Here is a 17,820-nt window from a genome sequence, read left to right as displayed (position 1 = left end):
CTATATGGTGACACTGTACAGACCACTCCTAATTAGCCTTGCTGTTGGTCAGACTACCATTTGGATATTAGTAACATTACACAGTAGGATTGGACACCCTTTGTTAAGGGCCTTAAGTAGCTGATAAAGAGTTGTCTGGTGGCAATCAGAACTACCTTATAGCCTGGGCAGAAGGAGTCATAGCTAATAAACCTGTGCCTTTCCCAGGTGTGTGTGTGTGTGTGTGTGTGTGTGTGTGTGTGTGTGTGTGTGTGTGTGTGTGTGTGTGTGTGTGTCATCTACTTTCTACTTAGGCAGGGACACGAAGCATTGGATGGACAGAGGGGGTGCTGGAGGTTTTGGCTTGGCCACTTAGCTGAGATCTCAACCCTATAGCTGTGCCAGTGGAGAGTCTTATTGGGGATCTGGCGAAAGAGGGAGAAACCAGACTCAGACTGACTGTGATCTCTGTGTGCTCTTAAGGGATATTGCACTTTACTTTGTGTGCACTTGTTATCCTCCCAATGTGTACATTCTCCACTGTTGTCACTGGTGAGGATTGAGGCTCCTTGATTACTGAGCCAGTGAAGTGGCATCACCAAGACTATCACCTACTGCCCAATAGAATATTCTCTGGCTCTGTCTGTCCTCCTGTAGCAGACTTTTGCTACTATAATGGTTAATTGGATAATTGATTTTAATGGATGTTTTTTATATTGCCTGATTGCCTGTTTAGGACTATAAAAGTCCTGACTTTTTTGAGTGTAACTGACTCTGAAGAAGCCCAATGTTATGGGTGAAAGTGTTAAGTCAGTGATTCTACATTTACAATAAAGTTGTGGTTTTTATTGAGTCATGGATCTTTTTATTCTTACTAGTGGTTTTTCTATGTTTATGCTTGTATCATGTGCTCCTGATCCATCCCCATAAGCACCCTAAGCCTAGTTCTGAAATTTAGAACATGATCTCCTTGTGGGAATCACATTCAATCTCCTAATCCATATAAATTAAATCCAGGGCCTCCCTCACACTGTGATCACACAGCAGCTGAAAGGGTGAAAAACATGACGATTCCTGGATCACCTTCATGTTTGCAAAAAAAAAAAAAAAAAAAGATGAGGCAGATACTTTCTCCCACTCACTCTTCAACTCATCTGCAAATGCCCTTACTGTGGTTTTCAGTGTAGAGTTAAACATCTCCACCAGTTTATTTCTGGGGTGGCAGATTTGGCATAATAGTTAAAGCCTTTGCCGCACAGGCACAAGGTAAAAGGTTGGATTCTCACCTTGGGGTATTGGCTAGACTTAAACTGGCCCTTTAGGGCATTTAGCCTAGTATTCATCTACAAGCTTATTTGCCTTTGGATGGTAGAGGATAGTCTTTCAATGCTTTACCCCACAGCACTTTCATGAACATGTCATCAGGTCAGACATTAAAGGAAAACTCCACCTTAAGACTCAAAAAAACATATTTTTTTCATTGTATCTTTGTTTTTGAGCTAGTTTAATCCCTCAAAATCACACCAAGTGCTTCTTTTACAGTTTGAATGTGTTTTTCTCAAAATGGCAGATGATGGGGCCTGCCTTGGTAACATGATCTTATTTTCTTGCTTTCCTTCCTTCTTCCCAGAATACATTTCTAGTCCCTTTGTATAACTTATGCCAGACATAAGGAAGTGGTGCTGTTTTGTCATGCCATTAAAATGCAATGGCAGGACTGTGAAGCATTGTCATCTAAACACGCCTTCTGTATCAGAGCTGCTTCTATGTTTACCTGACTGAGCCTCATTTATGAGGCTGCCAGCGCTTGTTCTGTGCTATAAATAGCTGTTAGCTACTTGTAGCAAAAGAAAGAAGATCTAAAACAGCTTTTTGTAAGAGGAGTATTTTGTAGTCCTAACAAACTTGATAAACCCTTACCTACACTCTCATGCTGAGGTGTGAATACTCTCACTGCAGTAAATGATTTTTGCTGTACATTTACAAGTGACAAGTAGTAGGATTCTAAACTTAGTCTGTCTGCTACTTCCCAATGCCTTCAGTGGGAGTTTTTTTCTCTTGCATGAATGATGCAAACTTTAAATTATTTAGTTTTATTTATTTATTTTATTTAACATTTGTTTACCGGGAAAGTCTGACTGGACACAGGTCCTTTTTCAGCTGAGGCCCGGGGAGAAAAGCTCATGCACACATTACAATAATCAATAAAGTATAAACAAAATGTAGTATACATAAGAACATACAAATTTGTTACATCTTGACAACAAAACCTAGGCTTTGAACATAGCTAGTGCTATTTGTAGGTATGAGTTATGTCAATATATAAGGTTAAGACAGGTCAGTAGGAACAAAGGATTAAACACCGGGGGAGAAGTTGGATATGTTTTGGGTATACTGTGATAAATGTGCTTTACTGTTTTTTGTTTTGTCTTTTTGGTTTTTCCCAGTTAGGGGTCACTACAGCGGAACACTGTTCCGCTAATGATTGGCAGTCGATTTTTATTGTGCCAAGTTGCCAGCCCAACACCCAACCTTCAGCGAAGGCACGCCCATTCACACATGTCTTTCAGAGGCCACTCGACCATGGGGAGGACATGCAGACTCTACACAGAAGGCACTCCAGCCGAGAATCGAACAGAAGGACCTCTTGCTGTGAGGTAACAAAGCTACCGCTGTACCACCGCGGATTGATAAATGTGATTTACTAGTTCCTTAATTATTTCTGTCATGTTCCCCCTCCATTTTTTCTATTTCATATTTGTTTATACTTTGGTAACCAGGAAAGTGAACTGGTCCCAGGACCCTTTTCAGCCACAACTTAGGCTACACTGGCAAAGATAAAAACAATTATTAAATGCACTTATAAATACAAAGAAAAAAATACTCACATAAAGACACTGACCAAGGTTGCATGTGCAACACATAGCCAATGTGTGACATTGACCAAGTAAATCACTGAGCAACATTTACTCCAATGTTTACATTAATAATGGTTAACTATACTATGTTGTTTATTATAAATAATTCATTGTATGCACACATATTGCTTATGAGCGCGCACACACACACACACACACACACACACACACACACACACATGCACACACACATGTATGTATATAAAGTATGTGTACAAAAGCGTGTGTGTGTGTGTTTGTGTGTGTGTGTGTGTGTGTGTGTGTGTGTGTGTGTGTGTGTGCATTTAAACACAATTAAGCACTTTTGATTTCTTTTTCTTAGTGTTCTTAATGCAAGGGTACATAGTAAATGTATGTTAAAGTAAATCTCTGCTGTATATTATGGTTGCACTCTGACAATGCAAGGACTGACTCACATCAGTGGGACTCTCTTACAATGGATCTGCATGTACCAGATATGCATCCCCCTCTGAAAGGATGTCACACAAAGCATAAAAGACCTTTTTTATGAATAGTATCAGTGCACCTAGTTGATAAGGGTTGCCACCTGACTCTCTTTCTGCAGTTTTGGCTTGTGTGTGTGTGTGGGGGGGGGGGGGGCTTGAAAATGGTAAATGCATTTATACTTTACAAGAAAAAACATTTACTGACTTTTCCTTAAATGTCACAAAAATCTTTGCTACTACATTTAAGTTATCTTAACACAAACTATTATAAATAACATTTAAAGGTTAGAATTTCAATACTGTGTTGCTGCTTATGTAAATTTGTCAGAAGAGTTGACAATTGTCTTTAAACCCATGACTGATCTAATTGCTTTGTTTTGCTATGAAGGGGGTGTGTTAAGTTCTCCTCCCCTCTGCAAGGAGTTTAAATCTCAAAATGCATGCGCTCGAAGCACTCCTCAGTATGGAGGTGAAAACATATTGGACCTGGTCATCACCAACATGGGCGACAGGTGTTTCACACCAGAGGTCAACCCGTCACTGGTTAGTTCAGACCATAAACTAATCACTCTGGATGTCCACACCTCACCACCACCCCCAACTAAGGAAACCACAGTAAAAAACTTTTCTAAAGCAAACTTCACCTTACTTAAGACAGAGGCGGTAAGTTTCACAGCCCCCACGCTAAAGGATAACGCTGCCCAAGATGCAGAAACCTTTACAAATGCACTCTATGAGCACCTACAAGGATGCATGGATTGTGCCATCCCTAGCAAAACCAAGACTCACTCCTCTAAGAGAAGGAAACCAGTTTGGTGGACCCCTGCAATAAACAGGCTATACAACAGAAGGAGGAAATTAGTTCAGAAAAAAGCAAATCCCAAGAAGGAAAGACATCCCTGATCAGTATCAGTAAGAAACTAAGGTCCCTCATGAAATCATCCAAGGCTAACTTCGAAAAAAAAATAGCCAAGGATTTAAAAGATAACCACAAAGCCTTCTTTAGCTATGTTAAGAATCTAAGTGGCAACTCGCAGATATGCACTGAATTAGTGCAAAATAGCACAAAATATACTGAACCTACTGATATTGCCAACATCCTGGCAGATAGATTCAATGCAAACTTCACCCCCTCTCACCTCCAAAAGGGCCCACAACAATACCAGAAAAGTGTAGTGTCCCAAAAATCACAGACGCACAAGTGAAAACAGCCCTTTCAAAAGCCAAAAACACAGCATCAGTGGGACCAGATGGTGTCCCAGGTTGCATCTTGCACGAACTACAGAACGAACTAACCCCCCACCTAAACACACTGTTCAGCCTCAGCCTCTTCACAGGCTACATGCCCATAGAATGGTGCACAGCAATGGTTATTCCTCTCCACAAAGAGGGGCCACAACTGACCCTGGTAACTATCGCCCCATAAGCCTGACTAGCCTGGTCTGCAAGGCTATGGAGCGCATCATCATGGAACTCATTAACAAAAACATTGGGAACCTCCAAATACTTGACCCGACCCAGTTCGGCTTTGTTAAGGGCAGGTCATGCCTACTAAACCTGGTTGACTTCTTTGAGACAGTCACCAGGGCCATAGATGAGGGAAAGGTGGTTCACACAGCCTACCTTGACCTCTCCCAGGCTTTTGACACCATTCCCCACTCGGGTATTACAGAAAAACTCACCACCCTGAACATAAACCCCTACGTCACGAGATGGGTTGCCAACTGGCTTACAGACAGAACTCACACGGTAAGAATAGCGGGCTCCAGATCCGACTCTAAACCAGTCACAAGTGGTATCCCGCAAGGCTCGGTCCTGGGACCCCTACTGTTTGGCATATACTTCTCAGAAGTACAGGCAAACACAGGAGGACTATGGCTAACCAAGTTCACTGATGACTGCAAACTGGGAGCCATAATTGACTCTCTGGCTGACACGGACATCCTCCAAAAGGGCCTTACTGAGACGGACACCTAGTGTCAAAGTCATGGCCTCAAGCTAAATGCCAAAGAATGCATAGTCATCCCATTTGGGAAAAACAAAACACACAGAAATTACCACATAGGTGACAGCCCCCTTAATACCGAAGAGGAAATAAGAGATCTGGGTGCCCAGGTAGATAGTAATCTCTCCTTTGACAATCATATTGCCAAAGTAGTTAGGAAACCCTTCTATGTGGCCCATCTAATTACTAAAGGGTTCACATCTAGAAATAAAGAGGTTATAGTGCTCCTCTACTCGTCACTCATTAGACCCATCATAGAGTACAATGCCCCATTTGGGATGTACCGCACAAGACACTTCCAACAACTGGAAAGACCACAAAAGTACCTCACCAAGAGTATTACTGGCCTCAAACATATGTCCTACGCAGCCCGACTGAAAAAACTCCGGCTGTACTCAGTGGCATATTGCTTACTCAGAGGTGATTTACAAAGCCATGTCCAACTCAGAATTCATGGACATGCTCCACCTAAAGAAATCCAAGTCACTGCAAGCCATGCACTCTAGTGAGCTAAACCTCACCACAACAATAAATAGAACATGCTGGAGGGATAGATTCCTGTCACAGAGACTCCCCATGCTTTGGAACAAAATTCCAAATTACATCAGGCAGAGCCCCTCACTAACACTCTTCAAGAGAAACCTTGACGAGTGGATGGGTAACAGAAAATACACCCCTGGGATCACTTCATTGGCTCTGCTTGACAGAGGATCAGTTAATTAATCAATGGGGTGGCGAAAGCCGACACACTGTGGCTAGGCTTATAAATGCCCTTGGGCAGATAGCCTAGTACCTACCTATGAACCTATAAAAACAGTGGAAAACAGTTCCACAGTTTTCTGTCTTTTTTATTTATTTATTTTTAAATGCTGCTGTGTTCCTGACATTAGCAGGATTAATTGCCCATCTAAGATTGACAGCAGTACCTGACAGGGTAAACTACAGATTTAACTGTGTCTATGATGTGTCATGCAGGTGGAGACAAACTTCTCTGCAAAGTATGTGAGAAGTTGAGTTTAAAAAAAAAGTAGGTGGGCTTTTCCCTTCGTTTGACTCCAATGCAAGGAAATAAATTTTTTAAAACTACAGGCAGGTTTCTGGTATATACACAATGCTGGAATCATACTCTGGGAAGAAAAGAAACCTAACAATTGAGTTAAACTGTATGAGAGGGTGGAGTTTTCCTTTAAGTTGACACCTCTGTCAGTGTTTTTCTAGTAAAACCCACCCTGCTGAAAAAGTCTATCAAAACATTTTCCAGATTCTCTACTTCAGTAGAAAACAGAAACATTACATCTCTGTATATAATGACATAATCCACAACTGCCAGGATATAGTCATTACCCATGGAACATTGAGTACTCAGAATTCCCACAATATGCATAGCTACTTGAAAAGAAATATAATAATGGCAGATCTGGAGTAGTAAAGGACTTCTGCTAAGGGATAAAGATTATGTTGGCAGATATTTATATTCTACGTAAAAGTGCTATTTTGGTACTTAAAATATTTGGGAGAAATAACCAGCTTTCAGCAGGGAATATTACTTGTAGGTAGGGACTGTAATTTAATTTGCAACAATGAGGATGTATCAGGTGGACCTAGAAGGGAAAATGTAACGTAAGAGGGTAGATTTCTGAAGAACTTTATGTGTATATTTGGTATAAAAGATGTGAATTCTTTAGTAAGAACTCTTAGAGAATTTACATATTATTTCCCATGGTACAGTAACTGGGCTAGACTTGATATAATTTATATTTGACAGGAACATGTCCATTTAACTGAGAACTTTGGTGCACATCCAATAACTATTTCAGATCATCCACGAATAATTACTGAGAAAAAAATGCAGGGTAATGAAGTAAAGATGAGACACTCGTGCTTCCCCATCTACCTGTTAAAAAAAGAGGAATTTATGGAATGGGTAATGGAAATTATCCGGGATTTATTATGGAAGATAGAAAGCACTCCAGAAGTCATAGCTAGGGAGTGGGATAAAATGAAAATGGAGTTTTAAAATAAGATTGATATAAAAGAAAAAGAAAAAAGATCTGGTTAAAAAGTAATAAGAATTATTTAGAGGGGCTGGCAGAGGTTAAAGTATTACAAAATAAGTGGAATCTCACAGAATAGGAACAGGTGCAATTGCAGAATGCTGAAGACAAAATAAGGGAATACCTGGATAATATGCATGAGTTTAAAAAGATTGCAGTTAACCGCCTGTTTTTGATAACACCAGAGCACAAAAACGTTTAGCACAATGACTTAGACAACAGAAAGCAGAAAGGGTTTTTGCCAAACTTAGGGACCCTATAATAAGAAAAATAACCAGAAATATTTTGGAAATGTTATGAAAATTTGCATAAAGCAGAAAAGTGGAGAAATCAAGAAAAAGCAGGAATGGAAATATTTGTGGAAGACTTAAATATGCCAAGGTTAGAGGTAGTCGGTCTTCAACAACTAACTGTTAAGACAGGAGGAGATAAGGTACAAATGGTGCTGTAAAATCAAGCTGCAGGAAAGTCTCCAGGAATAGATGGTATTTCAGTGGAAGTTTGGAAACTAGGAGGGAAAAAATTATAAAGGTCTAGAAGATATTATTTAACAATATTTTAAAAGGAGAGGAGGCGCCAAATCCTGGAAAAATGCTGTGGTGCCTGATGGTGAAGATCAATCTGATCCAGCTTCATATAGGCCCATTTCAATTTTAAACTATGATTATAAAGTGTTTTTGTCTATAATGGCTAAAAGAATGGCAAGGGTGATGCAAAATTGATAGATGTGGACCAGTGTGGTTTTGTGGAGGGGAGGCAAACATTTGACATTACTAGAACAGTCATGATCTGCGAGAAGGACAATGTAACAAAATACTGCTGTTATTACAGCGTCTTGATGCAGAGAAAGCATTCATCAGACTAATCTGGTATTTTACGAGTAGGGCAATGGAAACTGGGATGGTGTTCAAGAAAAGTTGGCTTAATTTACAGATGATATTATTTTGTACCTGATGGAAACAGAAAAGGACAACTCAGTGTTGTGGAATATTCTGAGGCGGGTTCAGTTTTTTTTTTCAGGATATAAAATTAATACAAATAAAACAAAGGCTATAGCTGTAAACTATGTACCCCCACATGAACTGGTCCAGCAAAAGCCATATTTATGGGGACTTGATAAAATGGCAGCTAAGGATATGTGGGAAGAGACTAAACAAAAGATGATAACAAAAACTGAGAAACCAGATGCTCTTGCCTCTGGATATGGATAGCAAGATTATATAAGCATCAAAAATGTTTTTAGTGGGCAAGCAAATGAATGTAACTAAGGAAATTATTTTTTGAGCTGGGATACAGGATATAAATTGCCTAGACATTATAAGGCCTTGTTAAGTTTAATTCTGGTGACTGCCTATAAAACAATTACCAGAAAATGGAAATCAAAATCTAAACCAACTATACTTGAAGTAATGAATATTGTAACAGAAATAAAAGAACAGGAAGTGGGACCTTTGGAAAAGGGTAGGAGTAAATCACACAGAAAGAATGAAGTTATAGGAACATACATGCAGAAAAATGTTTTGGAGGGGGAATGAGGTTTAAGAGATGGCAAGAATTGAATAATTTATGTAATGTTACTTAGATTGTATGATATATAACAATATACGTGATGTATAATGTGAATTTGTTAATATAGTTTGACTACTTTTATACAGATGTAAGCGTGCCTGTCACAAGTAGTAATTCAATAAAGATCCTTTAAAAAATATACATAGCTACTTTCTGAAATGGTACATTAATTACAGGCAAAAGTGTCAAAACAGCCTTGTTTTTTTCTCCAGTCTTATCAACCTTTTGATACTATTCACAGGTCTTGAAGTACTCTGGTGCAGTTACATGTCACTTTACATGTTCCTTTTCATATAGTAAATGTTCAAGCATGTACAGTCTGGCTTATGTTACTTGTTATTTATATACTTTTTAAAAAAACATTCACATTTACTCAAATTTAAGAATGACTGTATAACATGTGCTCACCTTTGTTGCAGTATGCCCTGTCTTGTTTTTGATAAACCAGGTTAAAAATTATCCATATTGTGAGTTGGCCTTTATTTCAGCATCATTATTCCTTGCTTTATAAATTTTGTAGTGAACGCCAACAACTTAAAATGCTGTACTGTTGTTATGATTTATAGTGGGTTTTTCACTGGTACCACAAATTATTTTAACATGTTCACTGATGGTGTGAATATTTATCAATAAGTTAACTTTTTAAACTTTTCTGATACAGCATGTATTTAAGTACATCAACTTCAATTATTAGTAAATTATCTTTGTGTATGATACTGTGGCAAGCTATAACTTTGAACATTTTCTCAGATTACAACTTTTTGTTTTTTTGCTATTAGAACTCATGCTTATTTCTTATCTGTCACTAGAATTCTAGTGTTATAGGTTTTGGCTTATAGCTGCTACATTTAAAATAGTCACGTCAATAACAGACTTGTTTCACACTACAATTTCTTGATGCAGACTTTACAATACTAAATTTTGGGTCTGCATTACTATTTAAAAAGACATACCCTACACTGTAGAAAGGCTTACCACAGTGTGGAAGCCTTTACTCAGAAAGTTTTCACAGTGGAGTAAGACTGAGCCACTCAGACACTCAGGAGCACACAGGCACAAGCAATAACACAGACAGAGGTCTATCTGTCAAAGCTGCATGCCACTGTATGTCACAGTCTGTGCGTGTGGCTAATGCTAATTAACTACTCTGTTCTCCCCTGAAAATGGCATCACTTCCTCAACAGCAAGCTGGAGTGAATCAGTGAATTATTCTACCACTTTATTTTGAACGCTAGGAGGAAAACTTGTATGCTGCAACTCCTGTGAATAGATTTGGGCTCATAGCGTGACTGAAGGGAAGACAAACGTGTCTGTGTATGCATGTACATATGCATATATGTGCATATCTATAAGGGCCTGTGTGTGAGAGTGTGTGCGTGTGTGTGTGTGTGTGTGTGTGTGTGATTTATAATTCTGTTGTATTTCAGTGTGTTATTCTTTATCGGCAATCAATGCATTGAAAATATTGTCACAAAACCATATTGACAGCATGCATGGGGAGAGCAGGACTTGCCCCATGATAGTGCTTCAAAGGCAGTTTAGAAGGGGTGAGTTTTACCATTACTTTTCTAATAAGTCATGAGTTGATTAGGAACAGTCTTCATGATTTAATTTCAGATAATTGCTTTGAACTTGTATCTAATTATCCATGTGGTAAAACTCTGCATAGGCAAAGTAAACCAGGAAAATGTACAAAAAACATCACTTTTCATTTCATAATTTGTTGGCCTAAAAACATCTAATTGATATAGAAGTAAAATTTAGCATTTTGTATAACAATTCAGAAATTATATGACACCAAACAATGAATAATGCACTGAACTTTAGAGATATCATACATTATTATTATTGTCATTATTATTAAAAAAAGAGATAGAGTGACTAACAAATGCTACTTTAATTAAACTTGCATGTTTTTACTGCATTGCACATATTGTTTAGGTTTTGAGATAAATGTATCTTTTTTCATTCTAGGCAAAAGCTATGGACAAGCAGTTGGGTGGATGGACTCTAACCCAGAGGAGATTCAGGCCTGGAAGAATATGATAAACTCACCCAATACATGGGTAGAAACTGTGCTACCACTTCGATCTGACCTCACACCAAGAATGTAGGAGTACATTCCATGTTACCGATGAATTGCAATTAATGACTCCTCTCAAAAAGGATTTTTCTCAAACAAGTTTTATTTAAACAACTGCTCTCTTTTATGCCATGGAAAGGATCTTATAAAGCCATGTTGGATGGTAAAAAAGCAGATGACAAAAATACATGTTACATACGTGAGCTGGAATCTGTACTGGTTTACTTTAGAAGGCCTTGAGCCATGCAAGGCTACCTGGTACTGAGTTTTCTGGAAGCTTGGAAATCTAAGAGAGTGCTAAACATTATGAACAGAGATAGCCCCAGCATATTTAAGCAAAGCACCACCTGATTTTATTGAATATACTTTAAAACTGCAATGACAGTCTGCAATCGTGTTGAACGTGAGAGAGTTCTGTGCCTGTGTTTTGTGTAAAATGCTAGAAGAAGACACAGTGGCATTTCTTTGTTCATTAGTTGTAGGACCTTAACAGCAATCCTTCCCATAGTTAATGTCCTAGAACTCCTGACCATGCAAGGTGACATTTGGAAAACTGAATTCTTATTTATTCAGTACTAAGTGTAGGAAAAATTTAACTTAATGCTGCAGCTGTAGTGTATAATTTCAGCTGCTGGTTTTAAATTGATTTATCTGCATGTTAAGGAAATAACGAACATGCTTCTGCAGAAGCTCGGTCTACAACTAAATAAATTGAATTCACAGTGACATCACAATCAAGGGGGTGTATATTATATTCTTGAAGAGACTTTTCTTCGAAGATATAATCATCGACCCCTAAAGAGCGAATGCTCTAATGCGTGAATGGCCACATCTGTGAATTTTTTCCTTGGGAGAAAATTCACAGGGCCATACACAAAAAACACAAACTTCAAAACCCTAATCAAGTGGGGGCTTCATACCCCATACCCCCCAATGTGGGGGGATATTCCCACCACACACCCCCTAACTAAATATACCAACTCCAAGATCACTCACCATTGGGGAAAAAGGCAATTCCCGATAACGGCCAACTGAATCCCCCCCCCCCCAAGGAAAAAATTTGTGAACATGGCCATTTTCGCTTTAGAGCATTCACTCTTTAGGTGGCGATGATTATATGTTCAAAGAAAAGTTTCTTCGAGCATATAATATAGACCCCAATTAAGTGTGGTGTCGTAACTGCAGTAGAGCAACAGTTTGCATTTGCATGGCACTCAACATTTCTAAAGAAGTCACAAAGTCTTGTCTTTACTTTTTGCAGTATAACTGGTAGCTTGGGTTCATATTGAAGGTTCTGTATTACTCCTGTGTACTGCTTTATGGGTTTGGTTTGAAATAGTTGTGTTTTTCACCTTAACTAAGACTCTATTTACATAGGCCTAAGACAGTTATTATGAGAAGGAAGGACGAAATAGGCTACAGATTCACTAGGATTTGCAATTTATTCAGAGGCTGGAAATCAGTGATCCTTGTGTAATTTAGTTTCACATTACATCATTGTATGAAAGATGCCAAACTGATGACTTCACTGACATATTTTCAGTTGAGCAAAGCAGGTGTCATTTGGAATATATTAGAATGTTGTCTTCATTTATTTTACAAGTATATTTTGAGGAAAACTACATAATTAAGCATTTCAGGTGTGAAACAGGATGTGTTTACTATTAGACTTTGCATTTCAAGCTGTTTCAAAAAGTTCCAGAGAAAGTGCAGTGTGCACAGTAAGGTAAACGATCATTTCTATTATGTGTCATTTGGGTTAAAGGGATATGGTAGATGATGCAGGACAGTACACCACATGAGTTATTTAAAGCATGGATACATTAGCAAATCTAGCTCTCAGATGATACAGTAACATAACAGAAGACATTAGGAGGGTATTCACGTAACAACAAAGTATACACAAAAGAAGCAAACACTGTAGTCAATACTTTAAGTAAACAAAATAATAATACAATGAAAGTACAGAAGTTGGCAAAGAGTTGGAGTGTTAAGGGAAATAAGCAAAGGAAAACGTTTAAGTGAGTTGGGCTAGGACATGGTAGAAGATTCTTGACACGTGGAAAGAAGCAAGAGGTTGAAAGAAACAGCACAGCAGCTACACAATTTCAAGCTTGATAATCGGGAATAGTTTAAGAAGAGTGAAAACATAAACAGACTGAGAAGCAGAAAAGTGCAGACAGACAAGAGAACTGTGTGAAAGAGTCTGGTCTACAGGGGATAGAAAGATGAAACTGCAGCGCATATTTAAGAAGAAAAATGGAGAGATACTTTTAGATCATACCCTGCAATAAAATACAAATACTAAGTTACTCTCCTTTGGGGAATGAGAAGCAAAGAGAATAAAGGAATGGGCAAAATGATGCTGTTTTAACTAATAAAAAAGGTGGAAATTATGTCACGTCCAAAAACTGCAAACTGTAAGAATAACACCAGAAAGTAAGACAGTTTAGTTTAATGTGGAGAAAATCAGTTGAAGATAAAGTATACAGTAAAGTAAGTAGATTGGGAGGAAGAGAAAGACGAGATTTTTGATTTAAGGAAAACTGTAAGAATAACACCAAGAAGTAAAACAATTAAGTTTAATATTTTAGAAATCAGTTGAAGGTAAAGCATATAATAAAGTAAGCAGACTGGGAGGAACAGAAAGAGAAAAGAGATTCTTGATTTAGGAAAAGAAAGGGAGAGAGAGAGAGAGAGAGATAGAGAGACAGAGAGAGAGAGAGAGAGATTCTTGGTTTAAGGGGAGTCTGAAAAGGCAGCATTAGTGTGCATAATTTTAGGTCTATTGCAAAGTTAAACATTGACTTGAGACTATTGAATGAAGGATATCTTGGACAAGAAACATCAGCAGGGTCTGGAATATGGCTAACTTATGTTTAGATTTTTTAAGAAAAATCAACGTTACATTCCTACTGTTGGCTGGTAAATGTGGAAACCATCAAATATCGTACTACAGGGGGTCCTTGCACTGCTGTGGTGGAAGTCTTATGCATAAGACTAAGAAGATATTTACTGGAAGAATTGGACAACTGAAATCAGATGATTAAAGCAAATATATTAAGAAGATAATTGCAAGTGATTCAGATTTAAGAGAGCATGAAACAGTGATGACTCAATACATTTAGCTTTATCACACACACACACACACACACACACACACACACACACACACACACACACACACACACACACACACCCCAAGATGACATAAGTTGCCAAAGCAAGTAGAAGGCTGAGATTATAAATCCCTGTCAGAGATTAATGTCATAAAATGGTATATTACTGTTTGGAAAATGAATTCAAAGAACAGCACAAAACAGAATGATTGTCTGAACTTCACACATGCAGAAAGTTACATTTACCTCACAAAATATGAGCAGGTGTGTTATGTTCTGTTGGAGGAAGAGTGCTGACCCTCCAACCTGTTTATTGTCCAGTAGAGTCTTATCAACTTTTTAAAGATACTTTCTGTTTGCTCCAGTTACGAGAACATGCTAGTAATCACAGTAAGGATCTCTGAGTTACAGTCTAATATGATAAATGCAACAAAAAATAATTATACTGCCTTGCCCTATTAACTAGCAGGTTCTATAGTTGTACAGTATTTTGCTGACGACAAGAAGCAGTATTAGAATATTGATTCTCTTGCATTTCTAAAATGTTACTTTGAAGTAGTCATGTACTGAAATCACAAAATACTTTGCAGAAGTAATTGCATAAAGTAAGCAAACAGGGCAAATATCATATTAGGTAAAATGAGGAAATCAAAGTGCAACAGCCATAATCGAAAACTAGAATGCTGGTGCCTTAATGTAATATGTAGCAATATTTCCTAATGACATGTCATAAACTATTATACTGTGTCCCTGCCTATAAAAATACTATAATTGTAAATTTTGCTCTTAATTCTGAACTCAAGAAGATCAGATGGCTGTGGATTCTACTGCTACACCAGGTATTTGAATCTGACTTCCTGCACTGATGCTACAGAACGGCAGGAAGAGAGTGCAACACTTCTGACCTGCTGCCCATTAAATGAGATGTTAGTCCAAGGCCCTATGACCGGAGATGGATTTTCCCAAAATAGGGAAATGTCCTTGATATTCTGACCAAACTTTCCCTGAGTCTGCATAAATCTTATCTAAAGTGGACCAGTAAGTACAGGCCATAGGGCTAGTAGAACTAACCAGGTCAGCAAAAAGTAAGTAAACAAATGAATACATTTAGTGACCAGCTGATTGACACAGGGGCAGAGCATCTGCCCATGGTGCTGGCAGTTTGAGAATAAATAGTAACCTGGCAAGCCAGAGGGCTGGCTGGAGTTAGACTCTTGGGGGGAGCATAGGTTTTAGGGCACACTGTTGCTCTTTAGTGGAGGCTGAAGAGCAGCATTTGTGTCATACAACACAGGGAGGTCAGATGTCAATGGCTTATGAGCAAGAGAGTACATAGGTACATGCTTACATCATTGCATACCCCTTTTCTTGGAGAAATACAGGGCATATAAAATATCCCAGCAATTAGAAGTGGTTGACTGGAGGTTAATATGCTTTGATCCCATCTTCCACCCACCAAAGATGACGCAGCCTTTTGCCATCTGTAGCCCCAGGTTGGTGGCTCTGGTGAGAGAGCAAGGTGCTTGGTTTAGAGGGGAAAGAGACACTGGTCATCATCCTAGCCAAACAGTAAAAACAAAAGTTAAAAATGAAAAAATAAAACAGATATGTTTAAATTACTCAGCTAAGGCAGATAAATGCGTACAGCTTATGAGAAGGAAATGCATTGTAGACAGTAGAGGAATTACACCTGCTGCAATATGTTAATGTGAAGAAAAAGCATATTAGGATGTTCATGTTACCAATGCGATGAATTTCTGTTTTGGAAGCATTTAACACTGACCTAGTATGTTTCTGTATTTGTATCATTTTAAACTAACCATATTCTTCAGAGGTCATAACAAATGATTTGGCATAACTGATGTTGATTTGCTTTACTTTCTGCTGTCTAGTTTAACTTGCTAGTTTTTATGGCCATTATAACTGTGGGTAGTAAAAGGATTTACTGCTCCCTAAAATGTACAGTCAGACACAGATACACTTTCAGCAGAGATGCAAATTAGCACCTGATGAAACAATATATAAAGGCAAACTACAAAAAAATGTCCAGCTAGTACTAGTAGAAAAACAGCACGGGTGTATTTTTCCAGTAGGGCAGATGTAAGATGTCTGAAATGCTTTGTCACTGAGGAAACAGAATATAAATTAATTCTTTACTACTACCGCTGTCTAAAGAGTTCACGTATCTGCAGTCTGAAAAACAAAAGGCATTGTTTTTTCCTATACTGAACACATTTTTCCTTTAAAGAGAAATAAAACATTACATTTTCCTGTACCTAGTAAGTGCCACTACCTGGTTTTACAATTTTCGTGTTAATTATTGGTTTGCAATTTGAACAACATAAGCAAGCTTTGTTGTGACTAACGTAATAGATAGTGCCTCCCAAAAAGTGTTGTTTCATATACACAGTTGAATATAATTGCTATTAGTACTGGTTTTAATAGCATTGCGAGCATGTGTAACAATATGTTAAAACACAGCTGAACATCTATATTTTGTATAATTACTCTCAAAGGAATACAATGACATGTATAACAAATACACCTAGTACGGCAGTAATCCATTACAGCACATCTGGGCCTGTCTGCTGTTTTCATGTGAGTCATATATTGTTCCTAACTTGGCACTAGCACAGGGACGGCAAGATGCATTTTGCAACAGCTGAGCCTTAGAAGTTGGGTAATTAATGCATGTCCTTTGGCTTAACAAAACAGCTTGTGTACTTCCTTGTTGGATGCTACCTGAACATTTAGTAGAGAGGTGCTATGTAGCTAGCTGTTCTGAATAATATTAAATATGAGCTAGCTCTAAGTATGAATCAATTTGTCAAGCAACATCACTAGTGCCGTTATTAAAGTTTGGATGGACTTGGTGGTATATATGCACGACAATGTACTAATCAGACTGCTATTTCCTAACAAAAGAAGAGATCAAGACTAAATGGTACAGAGCATTACTTGGTTTCCTACTGAGTAACACAGTGGCATACCTCAACTTTACAGATTTTCACAGTATGTTCAGATTTTTACTCATATTTTGATCTGTTTTTGATAAAATTGTGGTTTTCTGGCAAATCATTGAAGACTGAAGTTAGAAAATAATGAAAGACATTTGAGTTTCAGATTGCATACCCTTCATAAAATTCATGCTAATGCAAAACCTGTTATTCTATCAACTATCCAAGTTTGTAAGAGTAATATTTAAGAATTACCTTTATTTTTGTGCTTTTGTCCCTGCGTTATTTATGGCTTCGTCTATTTCTTGCTGTAACAGGTTGAGAAGTATGCACAGTGGTCTTCCATTTGTTTGAGGTTCACTCAGTTATCCAGTTATAAGTCAATGTATTGAGGGGTGTTTTCTGCAGTGCTAAGGTGTTAAGAAATAGTATTTGGTTAAAGGAGAGACCCACCCAAAGTGTTAGGAAGCTAACTTATTCCTTAGGGTAGCAAAAACATAGTACCTGTTGGGCCATCTCTGTCAGGCAATAGGTGAGCTTGGACATATGAAGTCCCTGATGCTGGAGGCTGGCTCAAAGCTGACTTCTTCATAGGTTCATAGGTGTGTACTGGGCTAATGCTTAGCCATGTATCCCAAATCTCTGACAACTTCTGTTACCCCTGATAAGTGTAAGCAGGAGCTTGAGAGA

At 38.2% G+C, this 17,820-nt stretch overlaps 1 protein-coding gene across 2 annotated transcripts in view; it reads left to right on the top strand.

Moving 5' to 3' along the window:
- The window catches only part of SYTL1 (synaptotagmin like 1), a 1,083,808-nt gene extending 1,067,440 nt beyond the window's left edge, over nucleotides 1-16,368 (top strand). For both annotated transcript variants that reach the window (XM_044084360.1, XM_044084368.1), the window contains one exon: nucleotides 10,946-16,368. In XM_044084360.1, coding sequence (XP_043940295.1) covers nucleotides 10,946-11,085 — 140 coding nt within the window. In that variant the 3' untranslated portion in view covers nucleotides 11,086-16,368. The remainder of the gene's footprint in view (nucleotides 1-10,945) is intronic.
- The last annotated feature ends 1,452 nt before the right edge of the window (nucleotides 16,369-17,820 follow it).

This window comes from Protopterus annectens, chromosome 1.part1 (assembly GCF_019279795.1).
Source record: "Protopterus annectens isolate FY-2018-M chromosome 1.part1, PAN1.0, whole genome shotgun sequence".
Taxonomy (NCBI): Eukaryota; Metazoa; Chordata; order Ceratodontiformes; family Protopteridae; genus Protopterus; species Protopterus annectens.
Note: the sequence above shows the minus strand (reverse complement) of the source record. Positions and strands in the feature narration are given on the sequence as shown.